At 42.1% G+C, this 18,172-nt stretch overlaps 1 protein-coding gene across 1 annotated transcript in view; it reads right to left on the bottom strand.

Moving 5' to 3' along the window:
- Window positions 1-4,430: 4,430 nt before the first annotated feature.
- The window catches only part of GPALPP1 (GPALPP motifs containing 1), a 65,764-nt gene continuing 52,022 nt past the window's right edge, over window positions 4,431-18,172 (bottom strand). The window contains exon 8 of the mRNA XM_077483217.1: window positions 4,431-6,763. Coding sequence (XP_077339343.1) covers window positions 6,545-6,763 — 219 coding nt within the window. The 3' untranslated portion in view covers window positions 4,431-6,544. The remainder of the gene's footprint in view (window positions 6,764-18,172) is intronic.

The raw sequence follows: 18,172 nt of genomic DNA, 5'->3' as shown, positions 1-18,172 counted from the left end.
TATGTGCAACCACCAATCCATCAACCCACCAATCCACCTTATGTACAACCACCTACCCATCAGGAGTGGTGGAAACAGCAACCCCACGGAACCCCTCGGTCAGGCAGTCAGGTTCGAAAAAGAAAAGAGAGAGAGGAAGGAGAGGGGGTAGGAGAATTCAAAAAACAAAAACCCCAGTAGGAGCAGGTATCTATAACCTCAGTGGATGCACATTAAGTGCCAATGAACTGAAGGTTTTAGATAGAGGTTTAAAATTTGCTCCCGTTTGGAATCTAAATAAATTTCATACTTATGTTAATATTCAGAAGTTCATTAGGAATCTGAATATGAAAAAATATTTTTTGTCTAATCCGACTAAACAGGTTAGAACTTTTGAAACTCAACATTCTAATCTCCATAACAAATCTACGTTTAATCCTCTTAATACTGATAACAAGTTTCTGGAGGTTTTTAAAAATGTCGTAATAAAAGATTTAGATACACTAAAAATACGTAAAGTGAAAGATCCCCAGTATATTAAATTAGGTGTGGAGTCCTTAAAAAGTAGGGATGACATCATTATACGCCCCGCCGACAAGGGCGGTGGGTTGGTCATTCTAGATAAAAACTATTATATGTCCTTAATGAATAGACTTGTGAGTGACATAGATACATATCAAGTGCTAAATAAAGATCCTATGTTACAATATAAGGATGAATTACATTGGCTAATAGAGGAAGGAAAAAACAAGAATGTTTTAAATAGAAAAGAGGGACTTTATCTTGATCCGTTGTTTTGTAGGACCCCCATTATATATAGCCTGCCGAAGATACATAAGGATTGTGTTAATCCTCCCGGCAGGCCTATAGTTAATGGCATTGATTCTATTTCATCTAGGGTGGGCCAATATATAGATACCTTTTTGCAGCCCTTGGTGTTGAAAACAAAGGCATTTCTTAAAGACACCAAACACATCATACAAATCCTTGAATCATTAGAATGTTCGGCATCCTGTTTCCTTGTGACTGCTGATGTTGACTCCCTGTATACAATTATTGGGCACAATGACACGCAGGCTTCGGTTCAGTGGGCCATGTCCACATTTTCCGATCTTTCTGAGTGCCATAAAAAATTCCTCCGTAAATGTTTAAATTTTTGTTTGACCAGAAATTATTTTTGGTTTAATCATCAGTTCTATCTACAGACCAGGGGTGTTGCCATGGGGGCTAAGTTCGCTCCCAGTGTGGCCAATTTATTTATGGCCCACTGGGAGGAGGACGTCGTCTTTCGTAATCGCCCCCATGAATTAATCTGCTACAAAAGATTTATTGATGACCTGATTATGATATGGGATGGTGATCGAGCGGGGCTGGACAATTTCATTGGGACTATGAACACGAATGATAAGAACATCCAGCTGTCTTGGAACATTAGTCAGGAACGTATGGTATTCCTTGATTTGGAGATTAGTAAAGATAAGGATGGGTTGTCTCTGAAGAATTATTTCAAACCAACCGATCGCAATTCATACATTCCTCTGGGGAGCTGCCACCATAAGTCTTGGTTGTGCAACATCCCCAGAGGACAGTATGTCAGATTAAGACGTAATTGTTCTAAAGTGGACGATTTTGCGCTTCAGGCTCAAATTCTATCTTCCAAATTTCAGGAAAAAGGCTATGACAGATCTGGTCTAGATCATGAAGTAGCTCGAGTCCAACAGTTGGATAGATCTCTTTTGTTAGGAGATAAAATAAAAGAACCAGTAGATGGAGGTGTCAACTTTAGAATGGTTCTGGATTATAATGTCCAGCACAAGAAATTCGAAAAATTAGTTGCTAAAAACTGGTTTATACTGAAACAGGATCGGGTATTAGGACCTCTTTTACCCGCACGCCCCTCTTTTATATATAAAAAGGCTCCTTCGTTACGTGATCAGATAGCCCCCAGTGTCATTGATCCTCCTGTACAAACTGAAAGCAGGCTTTTCTCTTTCTTGTCTGGTTTTTATGCGTGTGGTAGGTGTACTGCTTGCAAACACTCCAGATGCAATGTAAAAAAGAGGAAATCCTTTGTTACTACTAGTAACAATAGGGAGTACAGGATCGATCAATTGATCACTTGCTCTACGGTAGGGGTGGTATATATGTTACAATGTGGATGTGGCCTCCAATATATTGGTAGGACGTCCAGGCCTCTCCATGTGAGATTAGGTGAGCATGTAAATAATATTAAGAAGGGTCTGAGGACACACAATGTATCTCGACACTTTAAATTGGTACATGCTCAGAATCCCAAAAGTTTGAGTTTCTGGGGGATAGAGAAGGTTACGAAACATTGGCGTGGAGGTAACTTCATACGCCAACTGAGCAGACGTGAGTCGCATTGGATTCATGAAACAAGGGTTCTTGCCCCGAGTGGCTTGAACGTTGATTTTGATTTAAACTGCTTCATTTCGGATAGATAATTTTGCTAATTTTATACATGTATGTACCATCTTTATTTTTATTTTCACATTTATTTTTATTTTTATATTTATTTTTATTTTATTTAGATTTTTACTGTCATTTATTTTGGGATTCATTTTTATTATGCAATTCATTATTTTTGTATTAATAGTTTTTTCCATGCATGGATCAGTGTTGCTTGCTGATGGCGTCGGCGGCTTTGTGGTTTTATCTTATGTTCTGCAGGGGTGCAATGATGGGCTGAGAGACACTTATGTGTCCCCACATCGGCGCTATAATACTGCTTTTTTATGGTTATTAGGAATTTTTCTTGCTATCTAATATGCTCCATTTGATGGCAATGGGTTGTGTAACTTATGTATGTTGCTACTGATGTGGTTCAATTCATATGCACCCCTCTATGTTATTAGTTTTTATAATGTTTCCTCTCTTTCCGGTAATTGATTAAGTGTTAATTTGGCTTCCGGAGTCACGCTTGATGTGTGTTGTCTCTGTGAAACTGCCTTGCGCACTATCTTCTCTCTCATTGTCTCATTATCAGTATACCAGCTTAAAAGCGGCTGTCCGACGTCACGCCGTCGCCGCTGAAGTCCCGCCTACTTTCGGGGACGCAACGCGTACGGACCACGTGACCTAAGCCGTGACGTCATCCGCAAGCTGCTATACTGATCCATGCATGGACGCTGTGCTATATTTGTTTTCATGCCCAGCACTCAGCACTGGAGATCAGTGCACCAGAATGTGAGTGTATCTCTTTCATTTCTGTTTTAAAATAAATTCGTTTAAACGGAGAGCACTAGATTTTGTTCTTTATGTTTTTATATGGAATCATATTAACTTGAGGATACTGAAAAGGATTCAATCTTTGAGCACTACCGCTATATCTACTGAATGCTGTGATTAACCCATGATGGGAACATGCGTTTTCTGACCTGTCTGTTAAATCAGGGGTCCATGTTTTGAGGTGAGAGTCCATCTTGCTTATTGGTGAAGGAATCACATCATCACTTGTTTTGTCGATTGAAGGCACACTGCACAAGCGGATCTTTTCCTTGACAACTCTACTTGTTTTTTTTTTTTTTTGTACCTATGGACTTTTGTTTTTAGATGCACTAATAGAGTGTCACTTTATTATTCACTTATATTATTTATCTATGCGCTGTACTGTTACTTTTTTACTTTGTATTGTGGGATTTGGTATTTTGACCTATAGTATTCTAGCTGCATGTTGTTTATTATTTTATTTATTTGTTGTGTTCAGCGCTGATTGATTTTTCGTTTTATGGTTGTAAACCACTGCACTTTTTCTTCTTACCTGCAAGGCAAAGGCATAATGTGCTAGTATGTACTGCATACTAGCACACTATGTGAAACTTACCTCAAAACGAAGCCTTCCAGCAATGCAATGTCATTGCTGGAGACGGCGTTCATCTTCAGCCGGTCTTCCTGCTGGGTTCTCTGGCTCTGACCGCCTGGAGCCGGGATGACATCACTCCCATGCATGTGCTCAGGAGCCGCCAAAACTATGGTCAAAACCACTACACATTCCCTTTACAGGGCTATGAAATGTAATTAGATTTAATTGTAAGTTTTTGTGCATTTCTAATACCGCCCATATTAATACTAAATGACAAACCACTATAAGAATAATTTGAAGGTTACTTCAAATGGGTTACAATCGACAAGACAGAATCAACTTTGACAGAACAAAGGGAAAGACAGCTTTTGTCAAATTTTCTCCCAGAGGAAATTATTCCTTTGCAATGAAAACAAAGCTTTATTGATTGAGTCACCTATTTATTGGAAATGGTTTCTAAAAGATTCAAATGGTCCGTGAAACTACCATATAGTTACAAGCACAGCCAGTAAAGAGAGCAAACCATTGCAGTTTAAATAAAAATAAAACATCTATTCTTCTACATGTTTGTGAAGGCAATTAACATCTATAGCGGACATTTGAAGGAGAAGAAAAATAAAAATCACAATATTTCTCACATCTTTTATTTCCATTTCAAACCCATGTAAAATATAAAACATTCCAGTTACCAGTTCAGCTTTAAACGTTTTTGCTTTTTATCATTTTTGTCAAAAAAGTAAACACACATAGTTGAAACTTTCTATGAATATAAAACAAATTTTATGAAATAAAAGGTTAAAAAAAAAACAAAAAAAAAACAAAAAAAAAAAAAAAACAGTACAATCAATAAAACAAATGCTCAGTTAGGGCACTTTCACACTGCCCCTGCTGCGCCGTGGGTGCAGTGTACTGTACCCACGGTTTTAGTTTGCGTTAGCTGCATTCTCCCTTAAACTTCTATTATGTCCTGCGGTTTTGGTGTGCTTTCAGAAAACGCACCAAAACTGCAGGACATGATAGATGTCCATGGTAAAAGGCAGTTATCCTGTAATAAAACCCTGGGTGTGCTGCAGCCAAAATGCAGCGAAACTGTGTGAAGTTGCCCTTACAGTTTGCAAATGACATTTGACAGAGCTACGACAAACAAAATGGTAGCCTAGCCATGTATATTGTGTTCTATGTACAAAAGTGACCCATTCACGCCATGTATAGCAAATACATTTTGAACGTGCTGACAGCGCAATTTAATGTACAAAAAAACCAGACTTATTTAATTGTATTTTTTTTTTTTTTTAAACAGTCACTACAACATATGGCATGCACATTTTAGTGCATTGCCTGCTAGTAGAACTGTGTACTGAGGTGCCATTTAAGATGAATGACATCATGGTTCATGCTTTATCATAGGAATGTTGGGTAAAACATTGTTTACCACACATTGCCACAATGCATATGAATAGTCCTTAAAGTGGCTGTAAACCCTTACATATACCCAGTGAACAGCCTCAGATGATACAGAGATTAAAAAAATCCTCCTACATAAGTTTTACTTGTTTATTTGAAGTCTTCTTTTCCCTACACCCCTTCAAAAGGGCAGAAGCGTGTTACAATTCTTCATCTGTTAGGTGCACAGAGGAGGGGCGGAGAGTCTGCAGTTACAGTGTGTGAATCAGAGCTGATTCAAGGAAAGGCGCGCACCCACCTCCACACAGCAGAAGAACTGTGTTGTTAATAGACAAGCTTTGTGCTCATCTCCCTCCCCGTATCTCAAGTGTTGGGAAAACTTCCCAGAAGTGTCTTGGGCTGATAAAGCAAGGAAGCACCAGAGAGAAATGACACTCAGAGCTATAAAGAGAGATAAGTAAACGCTGCAGATATATGTGCTTTGCTCAAATTCCGTGACTGAGGTTTACAAGCACGTTAACCCTTTATGAGCAACTCCACACAATAGGAATTTCTCTTGTGAAGTGGGGTAAACAGACTTTATTAGAGACATGTAAATTTATTGTCAAAAGCCTGGCCACGCTTTAAAGTCATTCTTCCTCAATTACTTAATGCACCATTGGCATTGAATAACTATGCAGGTCAGAAGTTCTGATTCCACTATACCCATCCCAGATTAGTGATTCACAAAGGAGGATGACAGCTCTGTAGCTTGTAAAAGCAAGTCACCAATGTAGATTCTTCTCTATTTCTTCCCAAATGTGCACAGCAATGCAAAGATTGCACAAAAATTAATTTCAAGAATAGTAAATGTAAAAAATAAAAAACTTTGGCTCAAATGCACTGCAATAGATAGCTGAACTAGCAAATCCTTGAAGGTTTTGGTTAATACACTGGGCAAAATGAAAGCAGAAAAAGTCCATAAAAGTGAATATTTTAATGTATGACAAGAAAACTTTCAAACGCTTAAAAATGCCAGTAACTGGTAAAGCTATCATTAAAAATGTGCATCTTGTTAGGTAAAAATGTAATATCGTATTTACAAGAAAAATAAATTATCTGCAATTTCTGGATGACAATTTAGATTTATCAGATCATAAATGATCAGGCTATACTTGTATATATCAGCTGCAGTCAATGGAGGAACATATGCAGTAGTACCACAACTATAACACATATTCAATTATGAAAAACACTGTCTGGGTGACATTTGGGTTCAAAAGAAGCTGCAAAAAGAAGAAAACAGCCTTCTGTGCATATACAATAGAAATATTTTCTTCCTTGCACATATTGGTCTACCTACAAAAACATACTGCCGCCGCCATGGGAGAATTTCGTATTCAGCTCTTGGGATTTCCGTAACAAAGCTTTCTTTTGAGCCTCATCAAAGCGATTCACTTGCAGATCTTGTTCTCTGTCAAACGCTCTTCGCTCCTTCGTTTTATCTTTATCTTCTTCAGCTTTCCTCTTCAGCTTTTTCCGGTGAAGATCTATGAGTGATTGTGATCTTTTGGTATCCTGACAGGGGAAAAAAAAAATATCAGAGTTAATTCATGAACTGGAGGTGTTGCCATTTGCAACTACCATACTTGCTTTCATTGTCAGACCTGCTCTAGAGAAAGAACAATGACTTGCTATAGAGAAAAATCATCACGCTTAATTCCTTCTGTTCTTAGACCAGAGGTGGATTCATAGCTTTAGGCAGATTTCTGCTAGGTTTAGGAAAGAGAACACTTTCATAGATCAATTTTTATTTTCCGAGATGGTAAAACTGATATTCTGAATTTCAGTTATTACGTTTTTCTTTTCAAGATAGCAAATTACTGTTGCTATATTTTGTATTTATTTTATAAGGTAACCTATACAGCAGTATTGGTACACATAAAGGCAACAAGGAACAAAGTTGGACTGCTTGATAGTTCGATTAAAGGTCTAGGTAGTGATAGTGGGCCGACTCACAGCAGTTCTATGATGTGAAGGACCCCGATTGGAAGGAAAACCATGCCTTTCCAAGTATAGAATGTAAAAACCCTTAAAACCTAGAGCATCGTAAAACCTGAGCATCAATGACTGAATTTGAATTCTGTACTTGTACTTATTTGACAGAATAAAGGTTTGCTTGAAAACCCTATATTTAGGGGGCTCTGTTAATACAGGAGAAACAATATTCATGATAAAATCTAGATAAGTACTGACTGTGATACTTTATTTGCATTAATTACATTTTGAGGACAAGTCTTAATGGTGTATTCCCTTCTTGGTCCAAGTAGTACTGAAAAAAACTGAAGCTCTAAGAATAAGGCTACTAAAAATGTCGATAGAAGCCACAGTAAAAATTTCGTTGCAACGGGACTATGTTCAGGCTAGTAGCCAATAGCTTTGGTCTAGGAATTTGATCTGAGCATGCGTGGCACTTTGTCCGTTGGAGTAGGCTACACATGATTGGAGTAGGTTGTCTGAAAATTTTACCGGCAAGTTGGAAAAGTTGGTCCGTCAGATATTCTGACGGAAACAGTCCGATGGAGACCACACACAGTCGGAATATCCGACAAAACGGTCCGATAGGACACATTCGGTCGGAATCTCAGAACGTGTGTACAAGGGCTAAGAGTGTATTTGAGGAATAAGGAGGGCTGAGAAAGTTCTCTAAGCCAAAGATATTCTATTGTGGGAAGGAACTTACAGAGAAGCCAAAAGGCAGGCCTGGGTACTTGTCAAGATATTGTCTATAAAAACGCTCTCCTTCATAAAGGCAAATATTCTATGCATAAGGAAAGTAATCATAGGCATGCAAGGCTCTAATTTAGAAGCATTCAAAAGGCCAATGGAGCAGAAGTGGTGCAGCTCAAAAGTGTGCAACTCTGCTCAGAAACCAATCTGTTTCCAAGTTTTACTGTCAAAGCTTAAATTAAACAAGCTGAAGTTGGAAGCTGATTGGCTATCATGCACAGTTGCACCAGATTGAGTGTATTATTTATTGTCCCCCTCAAAGGAATGCCCCCAGCAAAGTTTTAGGCAGGGTTACAGTGAATTGGCTTAACTTTTTTTTTTTTTTAAAGTGTCCAGTCCTCCAAACAGCAGCAGTATAACACAGTCGTATACAATTTCTACTGCTCCCCATGTCCTTCAATGGACAAAAAGAAAAATATATTTTTCCCTTACCTTTAAAAATCCCATATCTTGGAGGACAGTACAGAACACAGGCTGGGTATTCATAGACCCTAGGTTATATGAGCTTTTGAGGACACGCCCCCTGGGTTTCACCCAGGGAGTCCAGTATGGTACCCCACGATATGAAATTTGCAAAATGTCTTTTTTCTTAACAGCAAAAACAGGACAGAGGCCGAGTATTTATAGACATTGGGACATCTCAAAGCAATGAATGAACAGTGTGGGCAGTGACTAGGGCAAACCCCACAACAAAAAGGATCAACTGACCCAACTTCAGAGTGCCAAAAGATTGGATGACCACCTAGCAGAGCTTTGAATAGATATGAACAATGGTCCATCACTAGTCCCTGTATAGTATCCAGGCTTCACCTGTCACAATGGCATACCATATGGACCGCAGCTCTGGGCCAGTATAGCACCCACAAATGTAGTAGTGAGCATTCATGCAAGATCCAGTGGCTGAAGCAACATTACAGGCCGTCCCCAGGGTGGGCTCTGGGTATAGTTCAAGGTTTTTACAGAAGTTGCACTGATCCGGAATGCACAGTTTTCTGATTTGTATTGGAAGACAGTGAAGAGCTGATTGGGGAATTTGAAGAGATAAACTAGTTAAACTAGACAAGTGATCTCTCCGTAAGGGAGAAGAGGAGAGGTCCATCACACTAGTCAAAAATGAGGACTCAGAGTAGGGAAGGATTATATGGGGGTTTCCAATCACCTGAAGGCACCAACCTATAGCTTAAGGTCTATGAACACTCAGCTTGTGTCCTGTACTGTACAATTAGGATATACAGCTTGCTACACTGTGGGTAGACAGTAGTGTTAGTGCCTTCGTAAACAGTCCAAACCAATGAATATTCATGACCTGACCAGAGTAACGCCACAAACAGAAGAGAGGCTTGTTGAAGACAACATTCTCGAAGCTATGACAAAAAATGTATCAGCAGGAAGCATATGGATGTTTTCCATTGACTAACTGAAGTTCCCCATTTTTTTTAGTAGGTTTTATTTATTTTAAATATGTAATGAAGTAAGGCATTACATAACTGAAGTGCATATGTATGTTCAAGCTAAGGAATTAGAACATTAACAATATGAAGTTTTGTAAAGTTCAAATATGCACATTAGCACCCAATCATAATGTCTGCCACATTGTCTACCCAACCCAAATCTTGGTCAAACATCATAAACCACCAAAGTGCAGGCTAGATCACCAACCACCTTGTAACATCACAGGTAGCTGTATAAAAATACAAAAAAACTCCAAAAAAAGGACTCCAAGAAGGCATTTCCATAGTTAACCTCTTTTTGACACATCCGTGAATTCAGGTCATGGTATATAGAGATACTGGTAGTCATATACAGTGCTTGAAAAAAAAAAAAAGTAGTCATACCCTTTGATATTTTCCACATTTTGTAATGTTGCAATCAAAAATGTAATTGTATTTTAGGAGACAGACCAAAGCAAAGTTGCACAGAATTGTGAGGCGGAAGGAAAATGATAAAAGGCTTTTCCAATTTTTTTTTTTTACAAATAAATATCAGAAAAGTGTGGCATGCATTTGTATTCAGCCCCCACAAGTCAATACTTTGTAGAACCACCTTTGCCTTCAATTACAGCTACAAGTCTTTTGGGGTATGTTTCTACCAGCTTTGCACAACTAGAGTGAAAGTTTTGCCCATTCTTCCTGGCAAAATAGTTCAAACTCTGTCAGACTGAATGGAGAGCATCTGAACAGCAATTTTCATGTCTTGCCACAGATTCTCAATTGGATTTAGGTCTGGACTTTGACTTGGCTATTCTAACACATGAATACGCTTTGATCTAAACCATTCCATTGCAGCCCTGGCTGTATGTTTAGAATCGCCGTCTGCTGGAAGGTAAACATCTGCCCCAGTCTCAAGTCTTTTGCAGACTAACAGGTTTTCTTCTAAGATTGCCCTATACTTGGCTCCATCCATCTTCCCATCAACTCTGATGAGCTTTCCTGTCCCTGCTGAGGAAAAGCATCCCCTCAACGTGATGCTGCCACCACCATGTTTCACAGTGGGGATGGTGTGTTTAGGGTCATGTGCAGTGTTAGTTTTCCACCACAGTGTTTTGCTTTTAGGCCAAAAAGCTCAATTTTTGGTCTCATCTGACCAAACCACCTTCTCCCACATGTTTGCTGTATCCCCCACATGGCTTTTCGAAAACTACAAATAGGACTTCTTATAGCTTTCTTTCAACAATGGCTTTCTTCTGGCCCCTGTTCCATAAAAGACCAGATCTGTGGATGACTAATAGTTGTTCTGTTTGTGTAAAAGTATAAATATTCCAGAAGCAGATGTATCAAGCTTCCTTATCCCCCTCGCCCTTGGTTGCCTTACTGTCCATTATACCGGGCTCCGTTAAACGGCACAAGTCTTGCCTTCTTAGATTCCTCCTCTCTGCTGCCCGTCATAACATCACCCTCTCCTGGAAGACAGATCGGGTCCCGTCGGTAGTTCGATGGATTGAAATTCTTAATGATATGATGGTCATGGAGGAGCTGCAGGCGAAGGTGGACGACAGATATGACAAGTTCACTGCTCTGTGGTCTATCTGGCGCCATCACTCGGCCTCATCGAGCTTCCTTAATGGCCTTCGATAGGACAATGTTATGTCCTGCAATTTTGTTGTTCGCCTGTGACGCTCCTTTGGGGTTGCACAGCTAAGGAGCCGGTGCTCTTACTTCCCTTTGTACACCACCTTCCTGCTGGCCCCCGTCTGTCTTCCCTCCCCCCCATGTGGCGATACGGGCTGGGCGTTGTGCCACCGACCTGGATCCATGCTGGCGGCTGTAATACGGCCCTGGGTGATTTCAGTTTTCGGGGTTCCTGTCTTCCTCCTTTCCTCTCCCTCGCCTTCCCCTGTCCCTTCCCCCTTCCTCCCTCCTCCCCCCTTCCCTCCACCTGTTGATTTCTTTCTTTATTTTCATTTCTACTGGTATTAATCAGCTGTCATTTGCGCAGTTTTTTATGCTTTTACACTTATACCTCGCTGTTTGTGTATCTTTGGAAATGTACTGCCATTTTGTACTCCTTGTTTGCACTGATTTTGCAATAATAAAAACTATGTTCAACCTTAAATATTCCAGAAGCAGAAGACAGATTATAAACAAGGGAACATATTTGAATCACTAGGCACAATAAATTTGAAGAAACCTACTATGGGAAAAAGTTTCTACTAGGCAAAAGCTAGAGATTAGTGAAGTGAGCAAGGGAAAACAAAAAAAAAAAACAAAAAAAAAAAATCACGAAGCAGAACCACAGATTGATGACCATGCATAGCCATATAGATGCTTTGTCTAATTCAGGACCCCCTGAGGTGAATCCTTGCAGAAATGGTCTGAAAGACAGCGACTCGTTTAAGCCTGGGGGGGGATGTTGCATTTAAATAGATAAATAATTTTAATTTTATTCCAATCACCTCCCCGTGGTCCTGGATAAAATATGATCCAGGGCCACAAAAGGCGACCTGAGGGGATATTCCACCATGTATGGAGGATACATTTCTACCTAAAGGAAGTTTTGGATTGCATGTTTTCATGGATAGTACATGGTCTGTACGCTCTTTGCCATAACTCCAGTCCATTCCCCTTGGGCCAGCATCTGACTTCTTAAGTAGTCGGTTTGTCAGTTTGCGCGGAATGTACATGGCCCGAAGCTCCGACACATTGATCAGCAGGCAGGATTCTTCCTGCGTCCAGCGAACCTGGGCTCACTGTATGACCCGAACTCCCCCCCCCAACTGGTCAGGCTGGAGTCTGTTGTGATCACTGTCCAACGAAGAGGAAGTAACGACTTCCTGGACCAAAGGGCCAGAGACCTCAACCACCAGAGCAGGGAATACCTGACTAGCTGGCTCACCCGAATTTGACCAGAGATAATGGACATTTGTCCCAATTGGACAGGATCTCCTTTTGCAAGACCCGAGTGTGGAATTGAGCATACTGTACCACCTCAAAAGAGGCTACCATGAGACCCAGGACTCATATGCAAAAATGCATCGACGACCACCTGTGGGAAACCAACAACTTCACTGCAGCTTGAAGAGTCTGCAGCTTGTCCAAAGGGAGAAAGAGCCACCTCTGAGGAGTCCAGAAGCAAGCCCAGGTACTCCAGGAGTTGAGTCGGCACCAACACAGACTTCTGGAGGTTCAGTACCCAAGCAAACTCCCAAAGAGTTTGCATTGCGATTGCCACATCCTCCCTTAATTCGCTGCCTTAGCAAAGCCAGAATTGGGGCTAGCACCTTGGTGCCGACGCCAGACCAAAAGGGAGAGCTACAAATTGGTAGTGCTTGTCCCCGACCGCAAAATCGCAGAAACCTCCAATGCCTGGCGCATATCGGGACATGCACATATGCGTCCTTGATGTCCAGGGACACCAGGAAATCCCCGTGATGGAGTGCAGCGACCACGGAGCGAACAGATTCCATCCTGAACCTTTGAACAAAGCTGTTGAGGGCCTTGAGATCCAGGACCGGACGGACCCCTTCCTTCTTGGGGACTACAAACAGATTGGAGTAGAATCCCTGAAACCTTTCCGGCGTCGGCACAGGCACTATCAACTCGCGCAGCAGCAGGTCCTGTACTGCCCCAAACAGGGCTTCCCGACTAGCCGGAAGAAGATGAAGGTTGTAGGGAAAAAATCTGTTTGGCGGACAAGAAAGAAACTAACTTGTATCCTGATGAAACCAGTTCGCAGACCCACTGGTCGGAAAGTAGGAAGGTCCAGGGAGCTGCAAACTCCCGAAGGCGACCCCCCCACCCAAGAGTCGGGCAGGGGCAAACCTTCACGCGGCAACAGATTTGCTCACAGGCTTCTTTGGCTTGTGAAACCAGGGGCGCTTTTGTCCCTCAGCGTGCACCTTGTCGGACTGGGAACGTTTACCTGCCGACCCGGGCGGAAAAGGAGGGTCCTTGCCTACAGCGTGGCTCCTTACCTTTCCTGGACTGTGGGAGCAGCGTACTCTTACCCCCCTAACATTCTTAATAATGTCATCCAGCAAGGCCCCAAATAGCCTCTCTCCCTGGAAGGCTAAATCCACCAGTGCTTAGATGGCAGTGGAGGATGCCAAATCAGACGACGTAGCACCACAGCTGATACTGAGGCACTAGAGAGCAAGGGGGCCGTAACTAAGGCCGCATCACAGACATACTTAAGGCCCTGCACCAACTGGTCTGCCAGCTCCACGCAGACCGGGGGGAGCCTGTTGCTTCTCCAACTTATGGTGCAACAATTTAGCCCATTCAGTAAGCGTCTGTGACACCAGGGCCATGGCCAACACCGGCCGCAATGCTGACCCCACCACCGTAAACATGGACTGGACAACCGCCTCGGCCCTCCTGTCAGCAGGGTCCTTGAAAGCAGGGGTCCCTTCCACCGGAATCGTGGTAACCTTCTTTAACCTGGATACTGGGGGGTCAACAGAGATGTCCATTTCTCCAGGAAACTCTCCTCAAAGGGGTAACACACCGCCATGCATCTCGGGACTGAAAAGGCCCGCTGCGGGCTACCCCACTCCTTGTAAATAAACTCAAAAGTTAGGTAGGGAAACACCTTAGCCATGCTAAGGTGTTTGTGGGACACCTTAGCCATACTAAGGTGTTTGTGGGACCCAAAAGGGACCGACACCTCTGTAGATGCCCCTGCCGTATCCTCCATCTTTAGAGTATCCCGCACAGCTATAAGTGCTCCTAAAAGCAATTTTTCCTGTGCTGATCCAGATACGGAGTCATTATCACTGTCCAAACAGTCCTGGTCCGCATCCTCTGAAACTTCAGAACAAGGGCCGCCCGCCTCAGTGGAACCAGAGATTTCCCCAGAAGAGAGTGGGGGGGGGGGGTTTACCCCCCTTGCGCCCGCACGCCACTACCACCCTGGCAACAAAGAACTCCAAGACCGCCGACAGAGCGTCCATAGGCACCGCAGGTGCAGGGGAACCGGTTGCCATAACAGGAATGTCTGGGGAAGAAGCGCTAGCCTCTGACGCCATGCTAACCCACACTCGCCTGTCACCACTTAGGGACCCAAGGCAAGTCACACAAAATACCCACTCTCCTAGCTGCCACAGACTGAGGGCCCCCCCTGCAGGACTCACCACCCTGACTCACGTACTGAGCTGTGCTGCCGCCGTCCGCTCTCCCCTGTGTCAGCCACAAGGTGTTTTGTGTCAAATGTGCGCTGTTCTAGAACGAAACAGTCACCCAGGGCTAGAGGCAATACAAGCTGAAGCTACTAGAAAATAGCCGCCTGATACCTCAGCAAAAAACATCTGAGGGAGCCAGGAAAATGGCCACCGGACTTACTGAAAATGGCCGGGGGGGGGGGGGGGCGACGACACACTGTGTCTACATAAAAATGTCCGCAGTCTGCACAGTGGCCTCCCCACATGGCGTACACACTAAAACACCCACCATGGCCCAAGAAAAAAGGGAAAAGGACGAGCGGAACACCCAGCGCAGCCCCCTGGCAGGTACGTGTACCACACCCCCTATGCCCAGTCACACAGTGGCCCATAGCATGTGGAGGAGGGAAAGGGAGAGAAGAAAGTGTGAGAGAGCCCCTAGTTGACCTCCCAGGGAATGCCCAGCTTCTCCATCCTGCCGAGACACCCTACTCACCCCTCCTGCAGGGACTGCTGGAAGCATTCCACGGACAGACCCATCACCCAAGCAGTATGGGGTGGCTGTCGGCCACGGCACACTGACACAGACAGCAGTAGTCCGGTCATGTGTGCCCCGGAGCATATAGCTCACCGGCCGTCCCTGGATCAGACAGGGTATGTCGTGGCCACCACTTTGAACCAACATTTAAAGGTTTGTTTATTAAAAAAATAAAAACCCCACAAGAACAAACAAACCAAACAAAAGGCATACTAAAGGCATACTTACCTCCTCTGTACATGGGTTTTGCACAGAGTTGCTCTGATCCTCCTGGCTCCTCTTCTCGAGTGCCCCCACGGAGCAGCGTCCATAAAATGCATTAAGGTGAAAAACCTTGAGAGCTTATAACCGCTTTAAGTCATGACACCTCCTGTTAGCTGTTCATTTGAACAGCAGATAGAACAAGGTCTGGCTCACTCATAAGAGTCATAGGGCGTCCATCTACCATCTTTTGTGTATGGAGAGTAAGGAGAGATAGAGATTATATATATATATATATATATATATAAAAGACCGAAATCTGCAGAGAATCTAATAGTGTGTATGGGGGTCTTAGTGTTATGCTATCTGAGAGATAATGGTCCCAGTTTGGCTTGGGATATCAGTGTGTGCAGAGGGACCTCTGGGTTTGAGCTCTCACATCAGTGGTGGATCCTTGGTGACATGAAGTTGCAAAGTCTTCCTTCCGTGGATTGCATATGATGCAGTCTCAGTTTTACAACCTTGCTATACAAATGGGTTAGTAATCCTATACACTGTAATCAGTGCATATATTCATTTTAATGTTGCAATACACAAAATAGTATTCTTTTTCTTTATAGACACTTATTCAGGATAACCTTGTACCCCTGAAGAAGAAATTATTTTATGCTTATTTCAAAACACGTTGGGTTTTCACATCTGTCTCCACCATTGGATGGATGACAAACATATAGTTATATGTTTCAATCAACTGTCCATACTGTACTGTTTGCTGAAACCACATCCTTGTCGGTTTTAACTTTCGTATACCCATCTTTTATATGTACAAAATAGTATAATTAAGCCTTCTCATTTGTATACTTGGTTATGCCCTTTAAAGTCCCATTTAGATGCTTTTTGTGGTCTAATGTTCTTCATACAGGGATGTGGGCTTAAAATATTCCCCTGCTTAACAATTGTTTTTTACATGACTTAAGTTTTATTGACCAACAGACCTTAAAAAGGGTAAGTTCACCTTTACAAAAAAAAAATCTGTAGGTGAACTTAAACTGGACCCCCTCCTCACCCCCCCGGTCCCGCTGACCAGGAGCCCGGCGATCTACCGCAGAGACCTCGTATAGCAGACTCACCGGTCCTGGGCTTAGAAATCCCCTTGGGATAATTTCCTAAAGGTACCTTGTCAGGAGGTATGTTAATGAGAATTCTAATTGGTCGGCACCATCACATGGGCGTTGGCGATCAATCAGAACCCATGTAGCCAGTCCTGTTAATGCAGGTGAAGAGGAGAGAAAGCAGTGGAGGATGTCAAATTCCTGGACTGGTAAAGCAGCAATACGATACGTCAGAACAGGAGACCGCCATACTCCAGGTTAGTGGGACCAAGTGCGATGGGAAGGGAATCCAGTGCAAGTCTATCTTACAGATTTTACGTAAATGTGTACTTACACTTTTAAAGTGGTTCTAAAGCCTTAACAGACAGGGAAGCTCGGGAGCAAGCCCGCATGGGTACCCCCATGGAAAAAAAAAAAACAATGGTTTAATGTCACTTTAAATAAGCATGCTGTAAATGCGTGTCAATACATCAGCATGACAATCTGAACTAGCAGTCTCACAGGTTGAGCCACAATCATGTCATAACAGATTCCCCTTTAAAAGGTCTCAACAAGGGTGGATTTTATTTAAAATCTGAATTTAAATCATCATTTAAATTACTAGTAAAAAGGCTAGATTTAAATCATAGTTTTTAAAGAGCAACTGTCGTCTCTGTCCCGCAGCAGTGAGTGGATGTCAAACAGGCGCTGCCATGATGGATCTGAAATGACAGGTGCTCTTTAAAATGCAATGACTCATTTTTGCTGGTAGTTAGAATCTTTAATATTTGCAAAGAAAATATAGAATAAGCTTTCAGGTTAGTAAAACAGCAATATCAGAATCAATTCAATTCATACAGTTTGTAGTGTATATAGATTTGCAAATAATGGGATAAAGGAATATTCCTGACCTTTCTCATGGTTACTGTGAAATTGTGTGAATGCATCAATGCAGTGCATGTTATCTCAGCTTGCAGAGCTTGGATTCATTGAATGAGTTTACTAAAAAATTTAATATTGCAGAATACATAGCCTCATGCTACATAACACAGCTGCAAATGAACAAATACTCTTGCGCACAAGTGTGTTGATCAGGTGATCTAGAGTTCAATATGGATAATGTCTCAGGCCTTGCTGCCCTCCAGGATAGGGATATCCTAACAGATACATAAGAAAAAAAAAGAGAGGGCGCATCAGCCTTGTGCATTACCCTTTGATAAGTTTTAATAAAATAAATTAAAAACTACTCACAAACGTGTGAAATGGAACCGCAATTTAAAGTCTTAATCGGTCTGGTATCAAGAGTCTCCACTAGCAAACGCATCAGCCAGCAGTGGTTCCCGTGTCCTTCTCGGTCATCTGGAGACTGTCGATACTAGATCGATTAAGGCTTTATATGACAGTTCCCTTTCACACGTTTGTGAGTAGTTTTTAATTCATTGTTTTGTTAAAGCTTATCAAAGGATAAATGCACAAGGCTGGTGTGCCCTCTTTTTTTTCCATAACCAAGCTCCATTTTGTGCTAAATAAACTAAATTATTAATGTATCTTAAATAGCAAAAAGCATTTTTATTAAAATAAATTTGATTTATAATAAAATAAAATAATTAAAAAAAAAAGTCATTGATTTTTTTTTATCCACTTAACCCTTCTCCACTTTATGCAAAAGTAAATGTTTTCTGGCCTTTCCCTTCTCAGTGGCCTGGACTGCTACATGACAGGGTTCAGCGCCTAGCTGGAGTAAAATACAACGCCTCTGTAAAGTTATAGGA

The sequence above is a fragment of the Lithobates pipiens genome, unplaced genomic scaffold (assembly GCF_037356315.1).
Source record: "Lithobates pipiens isolate NorthernLeopardFrog02 unplaced genomic scaffold, aLitPip1_a1.2 Scaffold_16, whole genome shotgun sequence".
Lineage (NCBI taxonomy): Eukaryota > Metazoa > Chordata > Amphibia > Anura > Ranidae > Lithobates > Lithobates pipiens.
The sequence above is the reverse complement of the archived record's forward strand: the minus strand, read 5'-3'. Positions and strand labels throughout refer to the sequence as shown.